The sequence below is a fragment of the Rhineura floridana genome, chromosome 1 (genome assembly GCF_030035675.1).
Source record: "Rhineura floridana isolate rRhiFlo1 chromosome 1, rRhiFlo1.hap2, whole genome shotgun sequence".
Lineage (NCBI taxonomy): Eukaryota > Metazoa > Chordata > Lepidosauria > Squamata > Rhineuridae > Rhineura > Rhineura floridana.
In genome coordinates, this window is record NC_084480.1 from 266,271,692 (window position 1) to 266,296,860 (window position 25,169).

Genomic DNA, 25,169 nt, shown 5'->3' on the forward strand with positions numbered 1-25,169 from the left:
TATGTATTTTTACTCAAAAGTCCATTTAAACTTAATGTGGCTTACCTTCAGGAAAGCAGGGACAGGATTGTAGCTTAAAAGACTTGTATTTGTTTCCCATCCCTTCTAAATTTCACTATCAAATTAGGCATGAAACACTGTAATGGTCTGTTTAGACAAGTCTCAGGAGTTACAAAGGTGGATTTTGTAATTGAACTGGTTCCAACTACTCTTCTAAGGCTAGACTCAGAAGATAATGTGAAAAGTATTTATTATTAATCAAAAGTTAACAGCAACAGGCACATTAAAATGAGTATGGCAAAGCCTTTTACAAATGGCTTTACACTGAAGCTCTCTCCCAAAAATGGCTGTTGCAAACTGTAAACAGAACGGAAGAAACAGTCTTTACAGTAAGAACAAGGGAAATACATATGAACAAAAAGAAAGCACCAGTTTCTCAAAATAGATTACAGTTGTGCTTACAGTACTTAAAACAATGTTAAAAAAACAAATTACAAAAAAAGGAATGCTTGAAGATTAAAAATTAGTCCTTAAAATTTGTCCTTAAAAACATGTTCTCCTTTTCACATCAAAAAACCCATAATGGGTAACATTTCAGTAGAGGGAGGAATAAGTAAACAATGCACTTTTTCAATCAACAAAATTTGGTCACTTAGCTTTGTGCATAGTTTAAGGCAGCTGTAGCAACCTGTTCGTTTCCCCCCTGTGGCTGCTCATGAAAATGTCACATTCTAAAAAGAATAAATAAAAAACATTGCCTTTCAAATCCTTCCCATTGTCCCCTTCCTCCCACCCCCACCCCCAAGTATTCACGCTCCCACACACTCTCCCACACACACTGCAGCGAAAGGGCATTTGTACCCTTGTTCTGAAGGACACACTTCCCATCCCACTTTATTTCAGATTGGCAAATACCCTGAGCTGTTTCTGGTGTTTATAGTCATTCCACCTTTTTTTTCTTGCATGTGCAGTTCAAGTGTAAAATAGTGAAAACAACATGCAAATGTTTTCACTGCAGAATCTTAACACAATTAGAACTCCTCTTCCTCCATAGCATCCCACCTCCCCTCCCAAAATCCAAAAGTATTTCAGTCTTGTGGTAATTGCATTCCCATTCTGCACTGGAGTAAAGCGTGGCTGTGCTTTATGTTAAATGCTCTTCCCAATGAACAGCCAAATTTATGACACATGGGAAACTTTTCTTTTGCTAACAGGAAAATGAGCTGCAGTTTCAGATTTGATCTCTTTTTCTTTAAGTTAGTGGTTCCTTCACAGCCATGCAGAAAGGTTAATTTAGAACCTATAGTTTCCAAGTACATTTGTAAACATCAGTTCTTGCCAGAGGCATCCAAATATGGGCACTTCATATTTCCACATTTTGGACAAGGATTGAATGAGTCTTGTTAAATTCCAAGAGAAAGGTATCATCCATGTCATGTGGCAACTTTGAAGGCCTGAGTTCAGATTTTCTCTAAAAACAAAAACAAAACTATGTGGCATGTAACAATATATCTTGTACTTTTCCTTAGTCGAGCTTCAACCACTCCTCCGGTTTGCATATTCAAGGATCCATGCAGAAGCGAACTGAGGCATATACATATTGCTCTATGTTCAGGTCTTGAAACTCAAAACTGTTCAAATGATTTATCAAAGGACAAACTTGGAAATAAATAATGCTGGCATTGTTTACACTGAAACCTTGGCAGTCAGACAAAATTTATCCTCAAACCCTGTACCATAGATACCAGGCAAGAGGCAGTTTATTAAACAGATCCTGGGGTCAGGATAGTTGGTGTTCCTGAGGTATAACATCAGAATCCATTTCCTCAAATGCAGGATCGGTATCATCACCGCTGCTGGATTGTTCTCTCTGCACACCCTTCCAGCTAGCTTTATTCAGTCCCAAATGACCAAGCATTGTTTGAGATAGCCTGGTGTTTGAAAAACGGACCCACTCAGTGAACAATGGTTCTACCAAATAGGTCATGAAACCTATAGGGAAAAAAAATACCTAGGAATTAGAACTCCAGAAATTTTACATTTAACATTTTAATATTAAGAGTTATTTGAATGAGTCAATTGCATTTTATCTTCTTATACATTTTATTTATTACATTTGTCCTGAGCACTTGTGGAAAGGAAATTTATCAATTAAACAACAAAAATGTTAATATACATTTCAGAGACAGCATACAAGTTCTCTTCACTAAGAAACAGTGTCATCCCTCCAGCCCCAAGTGGAACACCTTTTGTTAGTTTGGGAAATACTTGAGGTTGCTGGTGAGCTACACAAAAAGGACTACGCAGCAGGAAATTACAAGTCTCTTGCGCACAAAAGATCTCACACAGTTCAGATCAGTAACCATAAACATTTGCTACTTCAAATGTTTCAGGTGAAGAAAAGCCCTCTGATTTCACTGCGCTGCTATGACTGGAAACTTACAAACAAGTAACACACACACACACACACACACACACACACACACACACACACACACACACACACACACACACACACACACACACACACACACACACACACACACACACACACACACACACACACACACACACACACACACACACACACACACACACACACACACACACACACACACACACACACACACACACACACACACACACACACACACACACACACACACAGAGAGAGACTGAAAAAGGTGATCAATAGAAACGTAGTTGTGTAGGGTCATGAATCAAGAGACTATGAAAATTTGTTAGGAAAAGCAAGTGAATGACTTTATGGCTGAATACTGGTCAAGAAATTAAAATGGTGCTGCTTCTTTTTCCTTAGCTTTTAATTACTTGAGGCCACTCATGCTAGAAGCTTGTATGCACAGCAGCTCCTTTCTGCACATTCTGGTTTGAAGTAACCAAAGTTTGCTGTGATGTTAAAATAGGACAAACTGTGGTTACTGGTGACTGTAGTTTGCCTTCAACCCAGAATTGGAATGCACTTCAAGCCAGTTTCTAATTCTGGAATGGAGGCAAACTATGGTCAGCAGTAACCAGTTTGTCTTATCTGGACATCACAGCAAACTTCAAACCAGGATGTACAGGAAGGAATTAAAGTGCAGAAGGGGACAATGGAGGAAGTGACCCCGTAGCACATTCCTGATAGCCAAGCCATTATTTGCACGTCTCAACTGGTCCAACATTGTGTAAATTTTCGACTGACCAGTGAAAAACAAGCATCCTCATTGAAGCTTAAAAACAAATAATTTGCTGTGAAAATGCATCTGACTTATCAAGTTAGAATTAAATCAGCAAGTTGAACTGTCTTCACTGGCAGCTATCAGAATTACTCCAGGCCAAGGAATATAAATGCCAAATAAAAAAGCAATTCTGAAATGACCGATCTATATGCAATTCCTGTTACATGAAAATGAACATTTGAAGAAAAACAAAGACATTTCTTAAAAACTGACATAAAGACATCTAAAACTTTACCCTCCCTAAATTATATATAAATGGGAAATACAACTAATTTTCACAAAGATCTGTAGTTACCAATCTGGATGTTGCCAATGGTTTCTGTTTGTCGATCACACAGCGGACTCACACCCAAACAGTATTTTTTCTCAACATCTCCTACAAACAAAATATTGTTTTAACAAGCTATTTTCTACAATTCAAATAGTGTCAGGTTTTTTCATTTAATTATAATTAAAGACAACACATACCAGACAAGTCTAGGAAGTACAACTTCAGTTGTTCGATAAAGCTGCAGTATTTAAGACCATAGCTTGATCATTTGAACGCTAGCTTTATAATTGCTTACAAATATAAATGGCAAGTCATTAAAAAGAAAAGAGATTATGCCTGATTTGTTAGGAAAGTTATCAGCACATATCTCACTCGGCAATTATATCCCGAAAGATTAATAGAATTTTCTCCATTTTAACATTTTTCTGTCAAAAAATATGTAAGGAGTTGAACTACTTTACATGAACTGTAGCACAACCAGAATTATTGCAATAATCTCCCATACAAGAACGGCTTGCAGAAAGGTCACAGGTGAACATTCAGGCTGTAGATCCAGAAAGCTGTATCAGAATTTCCCATGCCTTGCCTTAAAGGCCATATTGCTGAAAAGCATAAATGCATTTTTAAAAAAGCCTAACTGGTGACAAGACTTCACAACCAACCTTTGCTGGCTACTTGTAAGGATTGTCAGTCCTCCAAGCACAGCATATTCAAAAGCTGAGGTAATAAGTCGGCAATAGTTGCTATCAATGGCATTAATACCTTACAAAATAAGCTATTAACAAAATAGTTAATACAATACCAGAGGAGATTTGCGCAGTCACAGATTTTAGATACAATTTCAAGGTGTGCACGAGTATAGATACATTATAATTCCATCTCAATTGTGCTGACAGCTTAAATCCATGTACACAAAATAGTACTGTGTAGTGCAATCCAAAACATATTTTCTCAATCCTACTAAGATAAATTGAATTTATTTCCCAATACATGTGTCTTAGGACCGAAGTAGTTGATGAAAAAACTGAAGTTTTACTTACCGTGAGCTTCTGTTTGATGTTGGCAGTGGAGGACATTCTGTTGTAAGGATAATGCTCTCTCTGGGATAACAGGAAGAGTCCACCAAGCTTTGCCTTCTCTCCAGGGGGGAGGAGTCATCCCACTCTCCAGTCCGACTGGCAGAACAACCCCTCGACCCCAAGTTATTGAAACATACTATGCCTTAATCAAAGAGATCAAGGAACCAGGAAAACAAAGGCTAGCCACTTAATGTAGCAACATTTATACAATCAGACAAAAGACGAAAACAAGACAACCTAAACAGGCTAATGATGTAGGGCAGAGGCAGAAGCCCTAACATTCAACCCTCAACCCCCTTAGTTACAGAATCAGAAATGTGGGGATACTCTGACAGAGGAAGGAGAGGTAGGGAGAATGTCCTCCACTGTGAACATCAAACAGAGTAAGTAAAATTTCAGTTTTTGCCTGTTGGCAGCAGAGGACACTCTGTTGTAGGGCTGTATCTGAGTAGTCCCCATTTTCCTGGATGGACTTCCTCTGTCAACCACCTGCCAATGAATGATCCTGTGAAGAACTTTCCAGCCAAACGCTGCATCAGCTGATGAGAAACTATCAATTTTGTAGTGTTTAACAAAGTATGAGGTGTAGCACATGTGGCAGCCCTGCAAATGTCCAAGACTGGAAAATTGCCTTTAAAGGCAGCTGAAGCAACGGCCCCCACACTGAAGGGCAGCAATACCACCTAGAGGCTCCTTACCCAAGGCAGAGTAGTCCTGAGATATGGCCAATCACAACCAGCAAGAAATCGAAGAGGAAGACTCTTTCCTTTAGAAGGACCAGAAAAAGCCAAAACAATTCAGAACGAAGGAACTCTAGAGTACAATCTAAATAAAACAGTAGAGCATGCCACACATCCAGAGAATGCCAGCATTTTTCTTGAGAACAGGAAGGATTGGGGCAAAAAGAAGGGAGAACAACCTCCTGGGACCTAAGAGAAAATTAATTGACTTTAGGCAAAATAGAGATCTGGATGCAGAACCACTTTATCTTGATGAAAAATACACAGCTATGAGCTGGCTGAGAGGGCCCCCAGTTCTGAAATCCTCCTGGCCAAAGTAACAGCAAGTAGAAAAACTGTTGTAAGAGTAAGAATATTTAATCGATGGCCATGGGTTCAAAGGGTGCACCAGTCAAAGCTGACAAAACCCAATTGAGATTCTAGGTTGGAAACCTATGAACCACCCAAAGAGAGAGACACTCCTTTAAAAAACCTTTTGTAAAGAAGGTGAGATGAGAGAGACGTGCCCCCCAAAGCAGAAAAAATACTACTCAGCACAGCTGCCTGTCACTTGATAGTACTGGCGCTTAAACCTTTGTCCACCCCAGCCTGTAAAAAACCCAGAAAATTGGCTACCTCCCTAGACAAGGGATCCACATGTTCTCCAGACCACAATGACAAGAACACCTTCCAGATGGTACAACATGCCCTATTGTTGATGGCTGCGTGGAAACCAACAAAGTGTCCAAGACCTTGCCTGAGAATCCCAACTGTGTCAGTCAGAGCTGCTCAGCCTCCAGGCTGTCAGCTGGAACAACTCTGGCCTAGGATGGACTACCGGACCCTGAAGCAACACACAGGTAGGCGCCATGGGGATTTCACCAACATGTAAGTTAGATCAGGAAACCAAGGTCTCCTGGGCCAGTGCAGAGCCACCAAGATCACCTCAGCTCGATTCTGGACAATCGTCCACAGAGTTTGCTGGATCCCGATGACCAGGGAACCTTCAATGCATCCACACACCCCAGGCTGTTGGACACAGAAGATGAGATAGGAAGACAGGTAACTTGAGTGTTCTCCAGAGAGGCAAACAGATCCGCTCTTGGCTCCCCGAAGCAAACCAACAGCATCTGAAACACTTCCAGATTCAACTGCCACTCTGTCTCCTTTACGGCCTTTCAACTTAGCCAATCTGCCATAACATTCTCCTGACCTGCCAGGTGTTCAGCTTTGAGACAGCAGATTGAGTTCTGCCCAGCGAAGGAGATAGTCAGCCTCGGAGATCAGATAGAGTTCTTCCTTGCTTGCCTTGGCACTGATGTTGTTGGTGCACATCAGCAGGTGAGAGCCCCTGTCCTCCGTTGCCAAAGCCTCCAGCACCAGGTGAATCGTCCAAAGTTCCAAGACACTGATGCTCAGGTGAGACTCCTCCAAGTTCCAGGTTCCTTGTACCCCTCTGTGACCCATTTGAGCTCCCCAGCCATAAAAACTCATGTCCGTTGTCACCACCAAACATTGCAGCTCCTCCAGACTCACCCTTCCATGAACCTCTGGGGAGACAATCACAGCATTAACTCCTACTTAAGATGTCTGGGTACATGAATCGTACCTGATCCTGAAAGGTCAATAGGAGAAGTTGAAGACTGCAGACATGGAACTACACCCAGCGAACCAGATTATAAATGGACACCAGAAGGTGTGCCAGGAACATCCATTTGGATGGATGACCTCACATGCAAAACCGTGTTAGTGATCTTTTCTCCCCCTCTGGCATGAGGGGTATACGAAACAGATTTGTGTTGAGCTGCACCCCTAGATGGGTAAAGATGTGTGAAGGGACTATTGAACTCTTTCCAAAGTTCACTATGAAGCCCAACCGCCAGAGCCAAGCCGGGGTATACTCTGTATCCTTTATGCAAGCATTCTGTGATGGACTTCAAGCTAGAATGTCATCTAGGGAAGAAATCATATATCCCTTGTTCTTAAAAAGATCACCAACGTCAGTAGTACCTTGGTGAAGACCGATGGCATCAATGAGAGGCCGAAGGGTAACACCCAATACTGGCAGCGTGCACCATCATAGCTGAACCTTAAGAAACAAATATGAGCTTCCAGGAATGTGGAGGTAGGCCTCAGAGAGATCGATTGAGGTCATTCAGTCACCTCTTCTTAGAGCTGTCACAATGGACCTCAGGGTCTCCATCTTGAACTGTCTCCTGGCTACCCAAGTGTTGAGCCACTTGAGGTCGAGGATAGCCCAGATGTTTCCATTCTTTTTTGGCACTAAGAAAAAAAAAGGAATAGAGCCCAGATCTCCTCTGCAAGGGAGGAACCTCCTCTATGGCCCAAATATCCACCAGATGTTTTATGGCCTGTAAGTATTTCCTTGTCTGCCTTCTGGGACCAGGGATTGGGAACAAAAAACATTGTGTGGCCTGTGAACAAGTTCTAGAGAGAATCTGCGAGTCACGGTATCTAAGCCCCATTTGTCCAAGGTTACTACCCCCTGCATGTGAGCAAACTGAAGTAACCTTTCCCCCACCGGTCCCAATGGGGGACTTGCAGAGTCATGCAGAGGAGGGCTTCTTTGCTCCCCTAGCGAACTTGGAGAAAGAAATATTTCCCCCTGATCCTGCAGGATGGCGCCCACCTCCTTTATCCTGGTGCCCCCAACATGGGCAATAAGAGGAAAAACCTCTTGGTTTGTTAAACTGCCTGCAGGGATGAAAATACTGCTGATGATGACCCTTGCAGTCATCCTTAACACGTGGATGGAAAAGCCTTCCTTTTATCCCACATCTCAACCAGATGCTGTTGTAAAGGATCACCAAAAAGTTTGGCTCCAGAAAAGGATAGGGCAACTACCCTCATTTGCAAGCTTGCATCAACTTCTACTGTGTTAGCAGAACAAGCATCATACAGTAATGCATCAAAGGCTGCATCTGCTGCTAAGGCCAAAGCATGCAGGTAGGGCCAGACTGGGGAACTGGATAACTCCTCCCCCTGGAGAGGAGGCAAAGCTTAGTGAACCCAGCCTGTCATCCCAGAGGGAGGCGTCATCCCTACAACAGAAAGTCCTCCATTCGCCAACAGGCAAATAAAGCCTTTTTTTATTAACGTGAAATAACTTTTCATCCAGGTAAATTTAAGGTAAACAGAAATATCAAGTGTTTTACAAAACTGTAATCTATCCAGTAAAAATGATCTGAGGAAACCATTCCAACTGCATACATTAGGGGCACTTCCAAATCTTCCCTCTCCTGTAAGAGCTATGCTTAATTACAATTCTTTTACCACCTTGTTTCATATTCCTTAGTGAAATCACTTCACTTTTCACTACTTGCCTTGATGAAAGAACTCCTCTGTTACTTTTTCACTCCATTGCTTGCTTAGTTCCCAAGTTCGGCAGGGGTTGCAAATATCAGCACATTTCAAAGCCATCTAGTAAAAGGACACACCATCATATTATGCAAGATGTTATGAACTGCCAACAACACCACACTTAAATTTTGCAACTTTAAATGTTGTGTATAACTATTTTAAAAGTAGTTGGCTTTAACCATATGTCATGAACAAGTGATCATGAGTAACAAAGAGGGCTACAATGCAGCATACAATTACATATGGATAAATGCCATTCAATCCAATGTAACTCAGGTATAAATAACTGAACAAGATCACAAACATTACGTATGGGAAGGAAATATGTTCAGATTGATGCCAGATATAAGTAAAGCTCTCCCAGAAACATCAATGCAAAATTGGAAGATTATGGACATTCATGTTTCTTAACACTAATAAAGTAGTCTGACAGCAAGAGACATAATTTTATACTAAGATTAAAATGGCTGTGTTTGCCTATCATAAGAGACCATTCATTGCTGCCCTGGGCTCCTTCTGGAAGGAAGGGCAGGATATAAATGTAATAAATAAATAAAAGCAAACTTCATCCTTCACTACTTAAGAGCACATACCTGTGAAGGGAAGGTTGTTTTGGCAGAACACATTAACCCATAAAAGGATTTGAGCGTTCCTTTAAGGGCTCTTCCTGCCACTTCATCAAATTTTCTTCTCTCAAAGGGAATATATTAAATTACTGTCTCTTTACCACAGGGATGAGAAATCTATAGCCTCCAGATATTGCTGGACTGCTTGACCACTGGACATGCTTGAAGGGGCTAATAGGAGGCAGGGTTGTATCCCATGCTAGTCCTACTCAGAGTAGGCCCACTGAAATTAATGGAAATGCCTAACTTAGTTCTATTAATTTCAGTGGGTTTACTGTAAGTAGGACTTAGATACAATTCTTGGAATCCAACATCATCAGCCTATAGAAGGAAAGATAAAAGTACAGGGTCTCTGCATTGGCTCTGCTGATAGACTGGCTCCTCCTCTTCAAATCTCTCTATTCCAGCTGGTCACTCCAAGAACTAACTAAAAACTAATGCCTGAGGCTTGCTTTTTTCCCCTCGTCCCTTTGCTGTTTTAGATTGTGAGTGAGGGCAGGGAATATCTCATCATTGTTCTTTGTAAGATGCTCTAGGAGCCTTTTTCATCTGAAGAGTGGGATAAAAATGCTTTAAACAACATCTGGAGGTCCACAGGCTTCCATCTTTGCTCAAGTGTAATAATTCCAAACTTTGCAAGGAAAGAACTACCTTGGGATGATTTGCTGCCATGACAAATAACAGTTCTGTTTTGCCTCTAATAATTTAGAATATGGATTTCTAATCAAATGTACGTATAGCGATATGCATTAAATAAGGAACTGGGCCTTTGACAAAACACTCTGATTTTATCCACCACTTCTCTGTTCAATCCACACTAGTTATGGATGGAAACAGACCAGAGAGAGGTCAAGTAATTCTGCCCTATGTTTCCATTGGATTGAGTTATACCATCCTATTCTAAAACCAAACTATTTGCTAATGGTAGCATAAGCATGTAGCATACCACAGCAAAATTCAACAAAAAGAACTACATACATCCATCATTTTATGTAAAAAAAAAAATATTAATTTTTTTAATTTAAAGAAAAGGAGAGAAAAATGTAAGTGGCCTGTCCAAATAACAAACCCATTTCCCAGCTCATTCCCATAACCAAATACGTGGCTAAAGGGTGCTGAATCAGGCCTGTTCCTGTTGCTGCTGCTCAACACTCATCAGACTCTTTCATATCAGCTTGACTCCTGGTGTGTTATTTATTGGCTCTCTGAGATTATGTTCCATGTTGTACTTATTATTTTTACCTATTAAGCAAATTGTAAATCGTATTTTGTAAATTGTATTATTTTACTGATGTATTTTATATTGTATTTTTATATTTGTGTTTTTTGTAAGCCGCCTTGAGGGCCTTTGGCCAGAAGGCAGGGTATGTATGTATGTATGAATGAATGAATAAATAAATAAATAAAAACGGAAATAATTGATGAGGAAAGGTTAACACATTTGGGACTTTGTAGTTTACTGCAAGGATGAGAAGGGGGGAAGACATTATAGAACTGTATAAAATTATGTATAAAATTATACATGGTGTGGAGAAAGTGAAGGAGAAGCTTAGAATAACAGAATGGTAGAGTTGGAAGGAGCCTATAATGCCATCAAGTTCAACCCCCTGCTCAATGCAGTTTTTCTCCATCTATCATAATACTAAAACTCTGGGACATCCATCTGTCGGGTATGCTTTAAGTTGGATTGCTGCATTGAGCAGGGGTTGGACTTGATGGCCTAATAGGTCCCTTCCAGCTCTACTATTCTATGAATGAAGCTGAATTCTGGAAGATTCAGGACAGACAAAAACAAGTACTTCTTCACACAAAGCATAGTTAAACGCTGGAATTCGCTCTCATAAGATGTAGTGATGGCCACCAACTTGGATGCCTTTAAAAGAGGTTTAGGCAAATTCATGGATAAGCCTGCCAATGGCTACTAGTTATCATTATTGGATCCATTCCAGTCTGGTTTCAGGCCTGGCCATGGCACTGAAACTGCTTTGGTCACCCTGACTGATAACTTTTGTCAGGACAGAGATGGGGGAATGCAACTGTGCTCGTTCCCCTTGATCTCTCAGCAGCTTTTAATACTCTTGACCACAATATCCTTGTGGTGCATCGCAAGGCGGTGGAGACACTGTGCTTCAGTGGTTCTGCTAACACAGTCAGAGTGGCTTCAAGAAAGTAGTTACAGGAGGCAATTGTTCAGCATCATGGGAACTATTCTGTGGTGTTCCACAGGGTTCCATCTTGTCCCCCATGCTACTTGACATCTATATGAAGCCATTGGGAGCTGTCATCAAGAGATTTGAAGTGAGGTACCAGCAATATGCAGATGACACCCACTCTATCTCTCTGTTCAATCAGAATCAGGAGAGGCAGGTGAGGTCTTAAACCAGTGCTTGGAGGCAGTGATAGGCTGGATGTGGGCCAATAAATTGAGGCTGACTCCTGAAAAGACAGAGGTGTTATATGTTCAGCATTCTCATGTCTAGGAGGTGGGGAGAAGGCCTGTTCTGGATGGGGTTGCACTCCCCTGGAAGGAACAGGTCCACAGCTTGGGGATCCACCATTGTCACTGGAGGCTCAGGTGGCTAGGAGTGCTTTTTTCCAGCTACGGCTAGTTTGCCAGCTTCAGCTCCTTTTGGACAAAGCTGATTTGGCCATGGTACTCTATGCTCTGCTAACTTCCAGACTGGATTATTACAATACGATCTATGAGGGGCTGCCCTTGAAGACAACTCAGAAACTTCAAATGGGCCAAAATGCAACAGCCAGATTACTGACTGGGATTCTCTTTAGAACTCATAGCCTGTTTTAAAACAGCTGCATTGATTGCCAGTTTGTTTTCAGGCCCAATTCAAGGTGCTCACATTAGTGTTTAAAGCCCTAAGTGACATAGGTCCCAAATAGCTGAAAGATTACCTCCAACCCTACAGACCCTCTTGGGTGTTGAGATCAACAGAGGGAGCCCTTTTGGTAGTTCTGCCACCCTCAAAAGCTTGGGGGAAGGCGGCCTGGGAGAGGGCATTCTCTGTAATGGCCCCTAGGTTGTGGAACTGCCTCCCCACCAAGGTGCATCTTACACATCATTTTATATACCAGGGTGTGGTCAACAAGTTTTTGTGGGAGGGAGTGGTCACAGCCACCCTGAAAGTGATGGTGATCCAACTGCTCCTGAAAAAGCCCATCCTGGATCCATTTCTTTGTGACAACTATCACCCAGTCACAAATACTCCCTTTTTAGGGAAGGTGATTGACAGGGTTGTGGCGCAGCAATTGCAAGTACTCTCAGATGAAACAGATTAACTTGATCCATTTCAATCTGGGTTCAGGCCTGGTTATGGGACTGAATTGGCCTTGGTCACCCTGATGGATGACCTTTATTAGGAGAACAGGGTCAGTTGCCTGCTTTGGATGGGGTCGTACTCCCTCTGAAAGAACAGGTTTGTAGTCTGGGAGTGCTCCTGGATTCATCTTTGTTGCTAGAGGCCCAAGTGACCTCAATGGCTAGGAGTGCCTTTTCCCAGTTTTGGCTTGTAAGACAGCTGTGGCTGTTTCTGGACTGGGATAGGCTGACCACTGTTGCCCATGCACTGGTAACCTCCAGGTTGGATTACTGTAATGTGCTCTATGTGGGGCTGCCCTTAAGGTTGGTCTGGAAGCTGCAGCTGGTGCAAAATGTGGTGGCATGACTGCTTGCTGGGGCAGGGTATCGCCAACATGTTACCCCGCTGCTGAAAGAATTGCACTGGCTGCCCATTAGCTACCGAGCTAAGTTCAAGGTTCTGGTTTTGGTATACAAAGCCCTCTAAAACTTGGGACCAGGATACCTGAAAGATCATCTTACCCCTTATATACCCAGTCGTTCACTGCAGGTGAGGGCCTCCTGCAAATACCAACTTATCAGGAGGTCCGTTCTGCACAACATAGGAAGTGGACCTTTAATGTCATGGCACATTCCCTTTGGAATTCTCTTCCCTTAGATAGTAGACAGGCACTATCTCTCTTATCTTTTCAGTGCCTACTGAAGACCTTCCTCTTTCAACAAGCCTTTTAAGTAGAGACCTTATCCTAGTCTGTGCTGGAATTACTTTTTAAAGATGTTTTTAAAGCTTGTTTTTTTTAAAAAAGATGTTTTGTTTGTAAGATGTTTTAGAGTGTTTTAGTGTTTTTGTTTGCCACCCTGAGTTCCCTCTAGGAGGAAGGGTGAGATTTAAATTTAATAAATTAATAAATAAAAACTTCACTGTACAGTTTGACGCATGCTGAAGATGCACCCCATTACCCTGACCTTTGACCCCTATTTTTAGGACCCACTCTGTTTTTTGCGATGCTGTGGCTTTAGGTTGTTTTTAACTTTCTTTTAATTAAGTATTTTAAAATGATGGTAATCCATCCTGGGACCTTTGGGTGAAGGGCAGGTAATAAATTTAAACCCTAACAGTTATGTACTACCTCCCCTTTCACCACCACAACTGCTATGTTCTACTTCCACTTTCGGAAACAGAATGCCTCTTGAGTACCAGTTGCTGGGAATCACAAGTGGAGAGAACACTGTTGCACTCAGGCCCAGCTACAGCTTCCAATAGGCATGGTTTGCCATAGCAAAAACACAATGTTGGACCAAAAGAGACTTTGGTCTGATCCAGCAGAGCTCTTATTCTTATTGCTTTCTGATTTGGATAACTAAACAGTCCTGTTTGTGCCTCTCTATACAGTTTCAGAAGAGCCAAAGAGGCACAATGGCAAATACCCCCTTTCTTTCCAGATGTCCCACTAGAAGAAAGACCAAGGAACATCGGTGGATCAGAATAAGTGAAACATTTCCCACTCTGTTAACACCTGTTTTGCTGGCAAACAGAAGACCTTAATTTCAATACTAGCAATGTTTATTTACAAACTACACAACTAAAACTATGGTACAGTAGATGGCAAAGCAATTATTTAACCATTTCACTACTTTTCTATGTAGGGATTAAGTGAATTACCTGAAGAATGAGATGACGATGATTCTCCTCTGTTAAGCATAAGTCTTCCTTGTCCAAATGACTGCGAAATAGGGATAAATATTCATTTTGCCGACTGATATCAGTGGCAAGAATCAGTGCTCCTATCTGGCTTTCCATCAGCTGCCTGAAATTGGGGGCGCCCCCACAGGAAGAAGAATGAAATAATCTACAGTCACCAACATTTAAACTGAAGTGTAAAGTCTTTGTGAACTTTACACAAAATTCAGGTCAACCCTGATTTAAAGCTTGAAATTCATACTAAATGAAGTTTCTCAACGCAAGGATTTAACCTTGTCTTTTATATCACTCAAAATTATAGTACCACATGTGAAAGGGGTACATTTTACAGGTGCAGCAAATTAGGTATCAAAGATTACAACTATTTGCTTTGCTGTTTTTTTGCATACAACTGCCTTTATTATACAAAGCTATAGTAAGTTTTATTGTTTAAAAACGGTTTTTACTTCAATTTTACACGAGTTTAAAATATTTACTCTGCAATGTATTCCCTACTGTTCAGTAAAAGCATGCTATTGATGGATAAATTAGAAGAATTTGGACCATTAGCAGGATTTAAGATCAATAATCAAAAAACGAAGATGCTGGTGAAAAATTTATCTTTAAGAGATCAAAAAGAGTTAATGGAGAAGATAGATTTTAAAATAGAAGGTGAAATATTTAGGTATCATTATGACAAATAAAAATTCAAAGTTGTTTCATAATAATTATGAAAAACTATGGACAGAGATTAAGAAAGATTTGTTAAAATGGGATAAATTACAGTTGTCATTAATGGGTAGAATATCTGTAATAAAAATGAATGTATTGCCGAGAATGATGTTTCTATTTCAAACAATACCTGTCATATCCTCTGATCTACCTTTCAAACAATGGCAAAAAGATATTTCTAAATTTGTTTGGCAGGGGAAAAAACCAAGAGTTAAATTTAAATTATTACAGGACGCCAAAGAAAGAGGAGGGCTGGGATTACCAAATTTGAGACTTTATTTTGCTGCTTGTTGCTTAGTCTGGATAAAGGAATGGATTCTATTGAGGAATAAAAGATTATTGGATTTGGAGGGTCACAACCTGAAGTGGGGATGGCATGGATATCTATGGTATGATAAAGTAAAAGTTAATGTGGATTTTAATAATCATTTTATAAGACGTCCTTTGTTGAATATATGGAATAAATACAAAAGAAGGTTTTTTTTGAAAATACCACTATGTGTTTCAAGTCAAGAAGCATTTTATAGAAGAGAAATGACTGGAAAAGAGAAATGGTTAACTTACCAAGAACTATTAGAAAATGTGCATGGTGAATATATACTGAAAGAGAGAGAACAACTAATAAAGGAAGGATATAGTTCACAATGGTTTGCCTATTTACAATTGTTAGAAAGATTTAAAATGGACAAGAAAATGTATGGGTTTGAAATAAATAAATCTGATTTTGAAATAGGTTTGTGTACAAATGATGAATGTATAATTGCAAAACTGTATAAATTTTTACTAAAAATGGACATGGAAGAAGAACAAGTAAAAGAGTGTATGGTTAAGTGGGCAAAAAATTTTGGTTATAATATACAAATGGATCAATGGGAAAATATGTGGAAAAAAGGTTTGAAATTTACATTATGCTATAATCTTAAAGAAATTTGTTTTAAAATGATGTATCGTTGGTATATGACTCCAGAAAAGTTGTCAAAAATGTATAGTAATGTTTCTAATGTATGTTGGAAATGTAAACAACAAGAAGGATCTTTTTATCATATGTGGTGGTTGTGTAAACAGGCAAAATTATTTTGGGCACAGATAGGTAGGATGATGCAAAAAATCTTAAAGATAAATATTCAGTCAAAACCAGAATTTTTTTTATTGGGTTTTATGGATAAACAAAAGGAAAAGAAATATGGAAGAATAATATTATATATGATCACGGCAGCAAGATTACTATATGCACAAAAGTGGAAAATGGAATCGATACCAACAATGGAAGAATGGCTATTGAAATTAATGGAATTAGTTGAGATGGACAAATTGACATGTCTTATTAGAGAAAAAACGACAGACACATTTCTTAAGGAATGGAAGCCTCTTTTGGACTTTTTGTTGAAAGAAAAAAATGAAATGATGATAATGGGATTTGACGATTAATTAAGATAGACCTTGGAAAAAAGTGAATTTCGTATGTTTTAGGAGACAGGTTTGATATATATTATATACTTATAGCTGATCTGTAACAAATCGGAAGTCAAGTTTTTCTTTTTATTTTATTTTTTTCTGTTGTATTGTTTTTGTTGTATTTGTATTTGTTTTTATAAAAATTTGAATAATAAAAAAAATTATAAAAAAAGTAAAAGCATGCTATGCAACAAATCTGACACATACCTGTTTTCTAGTGACATATGTGCAAATAATCCAGATTCTCTCAACAATCCCACTGCTGATCTCCAGTGGTGATTTTCCAATACTGAGGTATTCTGAAAGGGGGGGGGAGAGAGGGGAGAAGAGACAGAGAAAATATTACTGGTATCAAATATTCCTCGAATTCTGAATTGTATTTTCTTGAATGAACACTCTATTATGCTAATACTTCACCAGGGGATAGACAGGGGGAGTACAACTTTGTTGACTCTCTTAAATGACTCCGTAGCTTTCTGTATCATCCACAATAGTATCATTCTGAATTCTCTCCAACTTGGAACTGGGGAATACTGAGTTGTATTTAAAGTAGCTCTGTCAGTGCAAGGATTTCTGCTTATAAAACAGAACTCCCCCCTCCCCACAATACACCCCTAAATCTGTTCTAAGAGCTCCCCAACTCTCCAGAACAGATTGGGGAGGGTATGGAGCATGCATTGGGGGGGGGAGTCCCACTGCGCAAATGGAAATCCTTGCATTGCTAAGATGTGTTGGCTGAATACCACCCGCGTTTTCAAAATGGTTCCACTCCTATACCTCAGGGGAAAATGCCAGAATGTGGTCCTGGGCCTATGGGTGGCATGAAGTTTACTTTCATCTCCCATACTTTAAAACATCTACATGAAACCACTGGGAGAGGTTATCCAGAGCTTTGGGATGGAGCATCATCAATATGCAGACAATACCCGGCCCTCTCATTTATGCCCGCATATTCCAAGTAGACAGTGGAAGCGTTGAATCAGTATCTACTTGAACTAGATTAGGGTGAATGCTGAAACTTATTCCATACAAGATGGAAATACTATCGACTGAGGATTCCGATTAGACAGTCAACCTGTTCTAGATAGGAATGACCTCCACTTGAAGCAACAGGTTCAGAGTTTGGGAGTTCTCCTAGACTCAAACTTACACTTGGACACTTACATAATGAGCAGTCACCAGGTTACTTTTAATCATCTTTGTCTTGTAGATTCACTGGGCCTTTCCTGAGGATATCAGACCTAACCCCAGTGATTAGACACTTGTCACTTTTAGGTTAGATTACTATAATGTGCTTTTATGAGGTTGCACTTTAAGATTGTCCAGAAGCCGCAACTGTTAAAAGTTCTGTCAGAAACTGTCCATTTAGACCATATTACCCAGATCTTCTGTTGGTTTCATTGGTTACAAATTTGGTCCCAGGCACTGGTTTTGACATTAAAAACTTTAAATCACACAAGTCCTGCCCCCAATTCCCTCTAGCTTCTTATCTTTGCACATGCAGAGTTCCAAGCCAGGAATGATCAGGAGCACTTAAGTACACTCCCAATTGTTCCTTGGCATTTGGTGCTGAATGCAATCCCACTGGATTGGTTCCCATCAGGAGCTCCCAATCAGAACTCCTAAGTGGAGCTCATTCTTGCCGAAAGCAGTGGGACTTGCAATCAGTGCTGAATTTAAACAGCACCAAATGCAAGACATGATATTTACACAGGGTTTGGGCCTGCCCACTTGTCAAAAGTTGATCCAAACCATTCCCCACACCTGCTATACATATTAAATCACCAAATTAAACACTCTCTCATGAATTAATGACTAGTGTCACAGAATAGTACAGTTGGAAGGGGCCTATAAGGCCATCAAGTCCAACCCCCTACTCAATGCAGGAATCCAACTTAAAGCACGCTCAACAGATGGATGTCCCAGAGATCTAGTATTTTCACAGAGAGAGAAACGGCATTAAGCACAACAGGTAGCTGTCCAGCTGCCTCTTGAATGCCTCCAGTGTTAAAAAGCCCACACCACCCTAGCTTCCATCGTTGTACCACTCTAACATTTAGGAAGTTTTTCCTGATGTTCAGTCAAAATCTGGCTTCCTGTAACTTGCACCCATTATTCCGTGTCCTGCACTCTGGTTGAGAAGAGATCCTGGCCCTTCTCTGTGTGACAACCTTTTAAGTACTTGAAGAGTACAATCGTATCTCCGCTCAGTCTTCTCTTCTCAAGGCTAAACATGCCCAGTACTTTCAGTCTCTCCTCATAAGGCTTTGTTTCCAGTCCCCTAATCATCCTTGTTGTCCTCCTCTGAGCCTGTTCCAGTTTGTCTGCATCCTTCTTAAAGTGCAATGTCCAGAACTGGAAGCAGTACTCAGGATGAGGCCTTACCAGTGACAAATAGAGGGAAACTAGTACTTCAAGGATTTGGAAACTACACTTCTGTTAATACAGCCTAAAATAGCATTTGCGTTTTTTGCAGCCACATCGCACTATTAGGTTGTGATCAACAATTCCAACATCCATCTCATATGTAGTGTTGCTGAGCCAAATATCTCCCATCATATAACTATCATGAAGTAAGCATTTTAGCACTTGCTTATATACTGCTGAAGGGAGTTCACCCACCCCACAAAAAAAACCTTACCTTGTATAAAGTTGCTAAATAATGGTTTGTTTTAATAAGGAACGGCTGATTAACACCTGGGTGATCCAAATCATGAGTGGCAGCTGCAATTAAGCCAAGCAGAATATCCCATGGAGTCAGAGACTGGGAAAGCTGTAATACATGAAGTATGCCTCGTGAATATTCACTAGTGACACTTGCAACAAACTTGGGTAACATCTGTTGTACTCTAAATCACACTGAATTTTATATTTCAATTCAACGCATCGAATTCTTCTTTCATTTATTTATGCTAGTCTATAGGATTCAGAGTTCTCTATAAGACCAATACTAAAGCAGAAAAGAAGATGTAACAGTTTTTATTACATGAAACTGGTATTTTAAAACAGGCCATCCCTATGCCACATACAATCTGCTTTTGAAACTGTTTTTTAGCTAATGTGCTGAAAATTGTTAATGACACATTTTTACCTTAGGTTCTTTTAAAAAACAGTGCATGGCCTGAGTCACATCAGCAGCATGAACTGCATTGTGATATGGGTTGTGACTGTGGTAATCTTCTTGAATCATTACTACAAATAAGAAAAAATTCTTACGTTAATTTACCTTTCATATCATCACACACTTTTATATATATATTACTGTTAAAAAAACAGGAGCAGTGCTGCAACCTCATGTAGGAGCAGTGCAAGCTCAGCTTCTCCCCTCCTCCATGTATATTACCTTTTGTGCCAATTTTGCCCTATGCACTGGGCACATTATTGCACAAAGGTCTAATTCACATGATTTCTTACTATCAAAAAAAGGAGGAGGGAATAATCATGTAAACCAGGCGTTTGCCCAACCAGGTTCTCACACAGAGAGACCAATTCACACTGAACATAATCTATATAGCATATAAATTATAGAAGGATTTTGTACCACTCAACCACATTGTTATTACAGCACCCCAAGCACAACTAAAAGTATGAACCAAGGCATATAAACTGCACCACGGCCTCAAGAGATCAGTATATTATTTAACCAAACCATAGTCAGATATAATTATATGTATGTTAACTACTAAAAGGTGGTATCCAAATAAACAGTTCCAGTAATACAGGGATGGAGAACCTCAGGCCTGAGGGCCAAATGAGGCCCTCCATGGCTCTCTATCTGGCCCTCAGAACTCTTCCCAGGCCACACCTTTCACCAGTCCCACCTTGCACACCCGATTTCAATGTGTCCTTGAATTCTAATAATGCCCCTTGTTTGACTAGATGGAGGAGGATAAAGTGACCGAGCAAGTATGTGTATTTTCCATTTTTTGCTCCACCCACTTTTCCTTCTGGCCCTGGCATGTGGCCCTTGGAAGGCTATTCAAAAGGAAATGCAACCCTAGGACTGAAAAAGGGGCCCCGCATTCTCCATAAATCTACTCCAGAGGGTTAGGGGAAATCATGAAACAGATTTAGGGAGGTGGGCACAGCAAGACAAGACAGCAGGAAAGTTCCATCATGCAGCTAAAAGTCCTTGGGCTAGTGGAACTGTTTAGTTGGAAGAGTTTATATATAAGCATACACGTCGAAATTCTTCATCACGACATAAGCTGTAATATTAGCATCAGCAATAGTTTCCATGGCAAAGGATTTCAAACTAATCCAGTCTCCTCAGAAATATTTGAAAAAATTTCAACATGCTTATAAAAAGCAGGGTTTATATTCATTTTTTAAAATCATAATTAGAGGATGAGGTCAGGAAACAGACCTGCATATTACACTTTTTAAACCTTTAAGAAATTTGGAAAAATTAAAAACTTTGTCAGCCATAGGTTTCCAGACATATGAAAAATGAAATGGACTCCCTTCAAGTCGATTCCAACTTATGGCTACACTATGAATAGAGTTTTCATGGTAAGCGGTATTCAGAGGGGGTTTACCATTGCCTTCTGAGGCTGAGAGGCAGTGACTGGCCCAAGGTCACCCAGTGAGCTTCATGGCTGTGTGGGGATTCAAACCCTGGTCTCCCAGGTTGTAGTCCAACACCTTAACCGCTACACCACATTGGCTCCCTTCCAGACATATAAATAGATGTAATTCAAATGTAACCCAACAGTATTGTATGCATTAAATCTACATTGGAAAACAATGGCTGACCTTTGCTAGTATTGCCACTGCTAGGCCTTGCCAATTCCTTTCTAAAAGTAATATATCTGGGGCCATATGAAGCCTGCAATTTAGGAGCAATTGCCCTTACCTTAATAAGCCAAAAGCTGCAATCCAATAATACATGTCTACTCAGAAGCAACTCCCACTAGGTTCAATGGGACTTACTCCCCGGTAAGCGTGTACTGGATTGCAGCCTAAGTGTTCTAACTAGACCACTTAAGAGAACTGTTAGTTATAGCTCAGGCTACTCAGCATTTTTCATTATAAAAGCAAAAAGCACACAAACGTGTGTTTGCATTACATACAGAAAATGCAGGTTCTAGATAAAATAATTCGAATTTGCTCTAGTCAAGTTTATTGTTCACTCTGAACTAGTAAACGTTATCTAACTGCTTTGGCTCTGTATCACCTTTTATGTTTTCATAACTGATTTTCCAGAATAAACTACAGAATAAGGCTAGTCTATGACAGGAAAGGCCTAACAACACAAAAAGCTTTTTACACAAATCTAAGTGCAGCATTAGCAAAAGAGTCTTTTCAGGCTAGTGTTTTATATTGTGTACTAAATGGCACAGTTGTAACGTCGTCGTTGCACAGGACCTACATTTCTTTCTCTAAGAAAGCATTACAGATGTGACATAATCTCATTTTTCCAGCATCAGAGACAGTATTTTACTACTAGAAAATGCAGACTTCCCCACAGTAAGCACATCTGTTGAGGTTTCAGTAGGGTTACAAGGTCAGAAGCATCCCAAACTCTGAGATTTCAGGGGTGGGCCCTAGTGATGTCATGGGGTGGGCCCTAGTGATGTCATGAAACATGATATATTAAGCTTCAACCACAGTTGCTTGGAGTATTCAAACAAAAACATTTCTGTGATTGGAAATTAAGTTAGAAATCTAAGCTAAAAGATGGTCTTCCCAGGTCCAGCTGAAGTGAAGGAATCATTCACTCTCACCTGCTTAGGGTGGGGGTAGGGAACATTTAATCTAGCCAATTTGCTTCTGGAAAGAAGGGTTTAAGTGCCCTCAGGCCAGGCCAGTCATCAGAAGGCCATTACAGGAAGAAGGGAACCTAGTGTTGTGGAGATATTAGATGGAAGCACTCAGGAGTAGAGATGGATGCCCCTGAAGGCTGTAATTCTAAACACACTTACTAAGGGACTAAGACCCACAGAACTCAACAGGATTTACTTCTGAGTAGACATGGTTTGGATTGTGCTGTTGGTAAACCTTGACTAGGGATCCTTTGCAAAGATATCCATATCCAAGCAGAGTTGGCAACACCCTGCCTGGAATGCCATGCCCCTGCCTTTTAACGTGGTTGCTCCAAACTTCTTTACAAATTTGGCCCTTCACTTCAGAAGGAGGTTTGAGAAATGAGTAAGAGTAAGAAGATTCTCTACCGTTTTCTGCCTCCTCTGTGGGCTGCTATAAACTCACTTTGACAGCCAACCCAATTCCAGTGGGCAATAATTAACAGAGAGAAAACACACATGGCTTGGTCTACTTTCACAGGCAGTAGCTTGAGAACTTCCCAATATGTGAATTCTCTTTTACCACTATTGGGTAAGAAACAAACCATCATACAAACAACAAGGTGCATCATGAGTAGTTTTAAGTAGGTTGAGCTGAGCTCATGGAACCACTGTTGTTGCTTCTATGGATGTAAGGAAGTGAGGTTAAGGGTAAATGCAATGCAAACAGAAAAGAAAAACAGAAGACAGTGATGATTTCCTAAATGCAACACCATACCAACCACAACAAGATTCCCATGAGTAAGGCAGAAAACTCAGCATCCCACAACCAGTCAGGATTCTTAATCAAAAACTGAAACTAAAAAACCTGGCAGCCAGTCAGCCAATATTACAAAAATCCCCATGCAGCACCACCTGACCTGGGGCCTGTAGTTAGTGCAGAATGCTGTGACACAATTGCTGACATGAGACCCTATCAGCACACAATGCTCTGCTCTGAAATCTGCACTGGTTGTTGATTTACTAGCAGGCCAAGTTCAACGTGTGCTTTCCATGTTATGGGTGCCACATAGTACTTGTTCTGCTCTTTTAAGAAATTGATCCTTTAGTGTGGCAGAACCTACCCTTTGGAACTCCCTGCCTATTGAACATTGGGCAGACATCTTCATTGTACTCTTTTCAGCACCTGCTAAAAACATTTTTGTTTAGGCAAGCCTACCCAGGCATGTAGAGGCTATTGTGTTTTAAAATCTGTTTTTAACTAATTGTTGGTTTTATTATTTTGAATGTTTTTAAATATCCATTTTTAACTGTTTTTGCCAATAATTTTATTGTTTTAATTCCTTCTGTAAACCACTTTGAGGGTTTTTTTTAAATAAAGCAGTATATAAATGTTATAAAGTACATAAATAAATTTTGGAGTTGCTGTGGCCCTTGGGTCTCTTTCCACTTTTAGGAACAAAGGCATCTGCCTTATATTGACTCTGGCCATTTGGTACCATCAAGCTCAGTACTGATGACATGGATTACCATTGGTTCTCCAGGATTCCAGACAATAGGCTCTTCCCAAGATTGAATTTTGGACCTTTGCATGCAAAGCATATGCCCTACCACTGACTTATAGCTCCTCCCCGATTTAAAAAGCTAGCTTTTAAAATTGTTCTTTTCAATTCACTAATGATGCATAGCATATCTAGGGCATATCCACACCATGTGTTTAAAGCACATTCAACACATATCTGAAGCACATGAATCCCACCACAGAATCATGGGAACTGTTATTTGTTAAGGGTGGTGGGAACTATAATTGTGAAAGGGAAACTACACTTTCCAAGATTATTTGGGGGAGGTCATATGCTTTAAATGTATTGTGTGGATCTACTTCATAAACCTTGCCTGCATGTAAATCATTTTAATGGAAATGAGCTATAATGTTTACTGGGTGACCATGGGCTATTCACCACCTCTCAGCCTAATCTGTCCCTCAGGATGAAAACAACAGAGGAAGACCATGACCACCCCAAGGAAGAAGAGCACACTTAAAATGTAGAGGAAATAATCATGTACAACCATAGTGTGAAATTAGATACTTATCAGAAATATTTATATAAGCATGACTGTCAACCTGTAAAGATATTTATAGTCCTATGCATGTTTACTCAGAAGCAAGTCCCAATGTATTAAATGGGGCTTACTCAAACAGGGAAGCCTACACAGAGCTGCAACCTCAAGTGACAAGGAAATTTTACTCACCCAACCCAAAATTCAGAATCATGCTACTTTAAACTGTTTCATACTAGTTTTTATGGTTATGGAATTTTAAAGAGATTTCTTTCTTGTTGTGAGCTACCTCGGTTTAACATCAGCAATCCTACCTCATAGGGTTGTTGGAAAGACTCAATATACACACACAAACTGGAGATGTAAAATACATACACCTCATATAATAGTTTATTGTCAAAACCAGTTGGTCATTGCAAAACATTTTTTTTTAAGTATTAGTTTCCTACATAATAAAAGCAGTGACACCTAAGTAAGCCCTGCCTAAAACAGGATGAGAGGGGGAGAAAAAGATTTACAACATAAACACGACCCTTTGCTATGTTCACTCAAAAGTCTCATTGATTTACAGCACAATCCTAACCATGTCTACTCAAAAGTAAGTCCTACTGAATTCAATGGGTTTTACTCCCGGTATGTGGGATTAACATTGCAGCTTTACTCCCAGAAAAGTGAGTATAGAATTAAAGGTTCATATTGGGAAGGTTTTCAAAACACTACCCTCTTCAACAACTCAGGAAAATGTAAACTTGTTTGACTCCTCGTAATTAGAAAAGCATAACACATTGTGATGGAATTTAGATCTCCTGCACATAAGAAAAATACTTTTGCTACTGCTGAAAGTTATACATTTATGCAGTTTATGAGA

General features: G+C 40.1%; 1 protein-coding gene across 3 annotated transcripts in view; it reads right to left on the reverse strand.

Annotated features, from left to right (window-relative positions):
- Positions 1 to 233: 233 nt before the first annotated feature.
- Positions 234 to 25,169, reverse strand: part of PDE7A (phosphodiesterase 7A) — an 86,427-nt gene continuing 61,491 nt past the window's right edge. For all 3 annotated transcript variants that reach the window (XM_061600226.1, XM_061600235.1, XM_061600245.1), the window contains 7 exons: positions 19,588 to 19,688; positions 19,138 to 19,269; positions 16,704 to 16,795; positions 14,292 to 14,436; positions 8,653 to 8,749; positions 3,535 to 3,615; positions 234 to 1,992 (listed from right to left, as the gene is read on the reverse strand). In XM_061600226.1, coding sequence (XP_061456210.1) covers positions 1,781 to 1,992; positions 3,535 to 3,615; positions 8,653 to 8,749; positions 14,292 to 14,436; positions 16,704 to 16,795; positions 19,138 to 19,269; positions 19,588 to 19,688 — 860 coding nt within the window. In that variant the 3' untranslated portion in view covers positions 234 to 1,780. The remainder of the gene's footprint in view (positions 1,993 to 3,534; positions 3,616 to 8,652; positions 8,750 to 14,291; positions 14,437 to 16,703; positions 16,796 to 19,137; positions 19,270 to 19,587; positions 19,689 to 25,169) is intronic.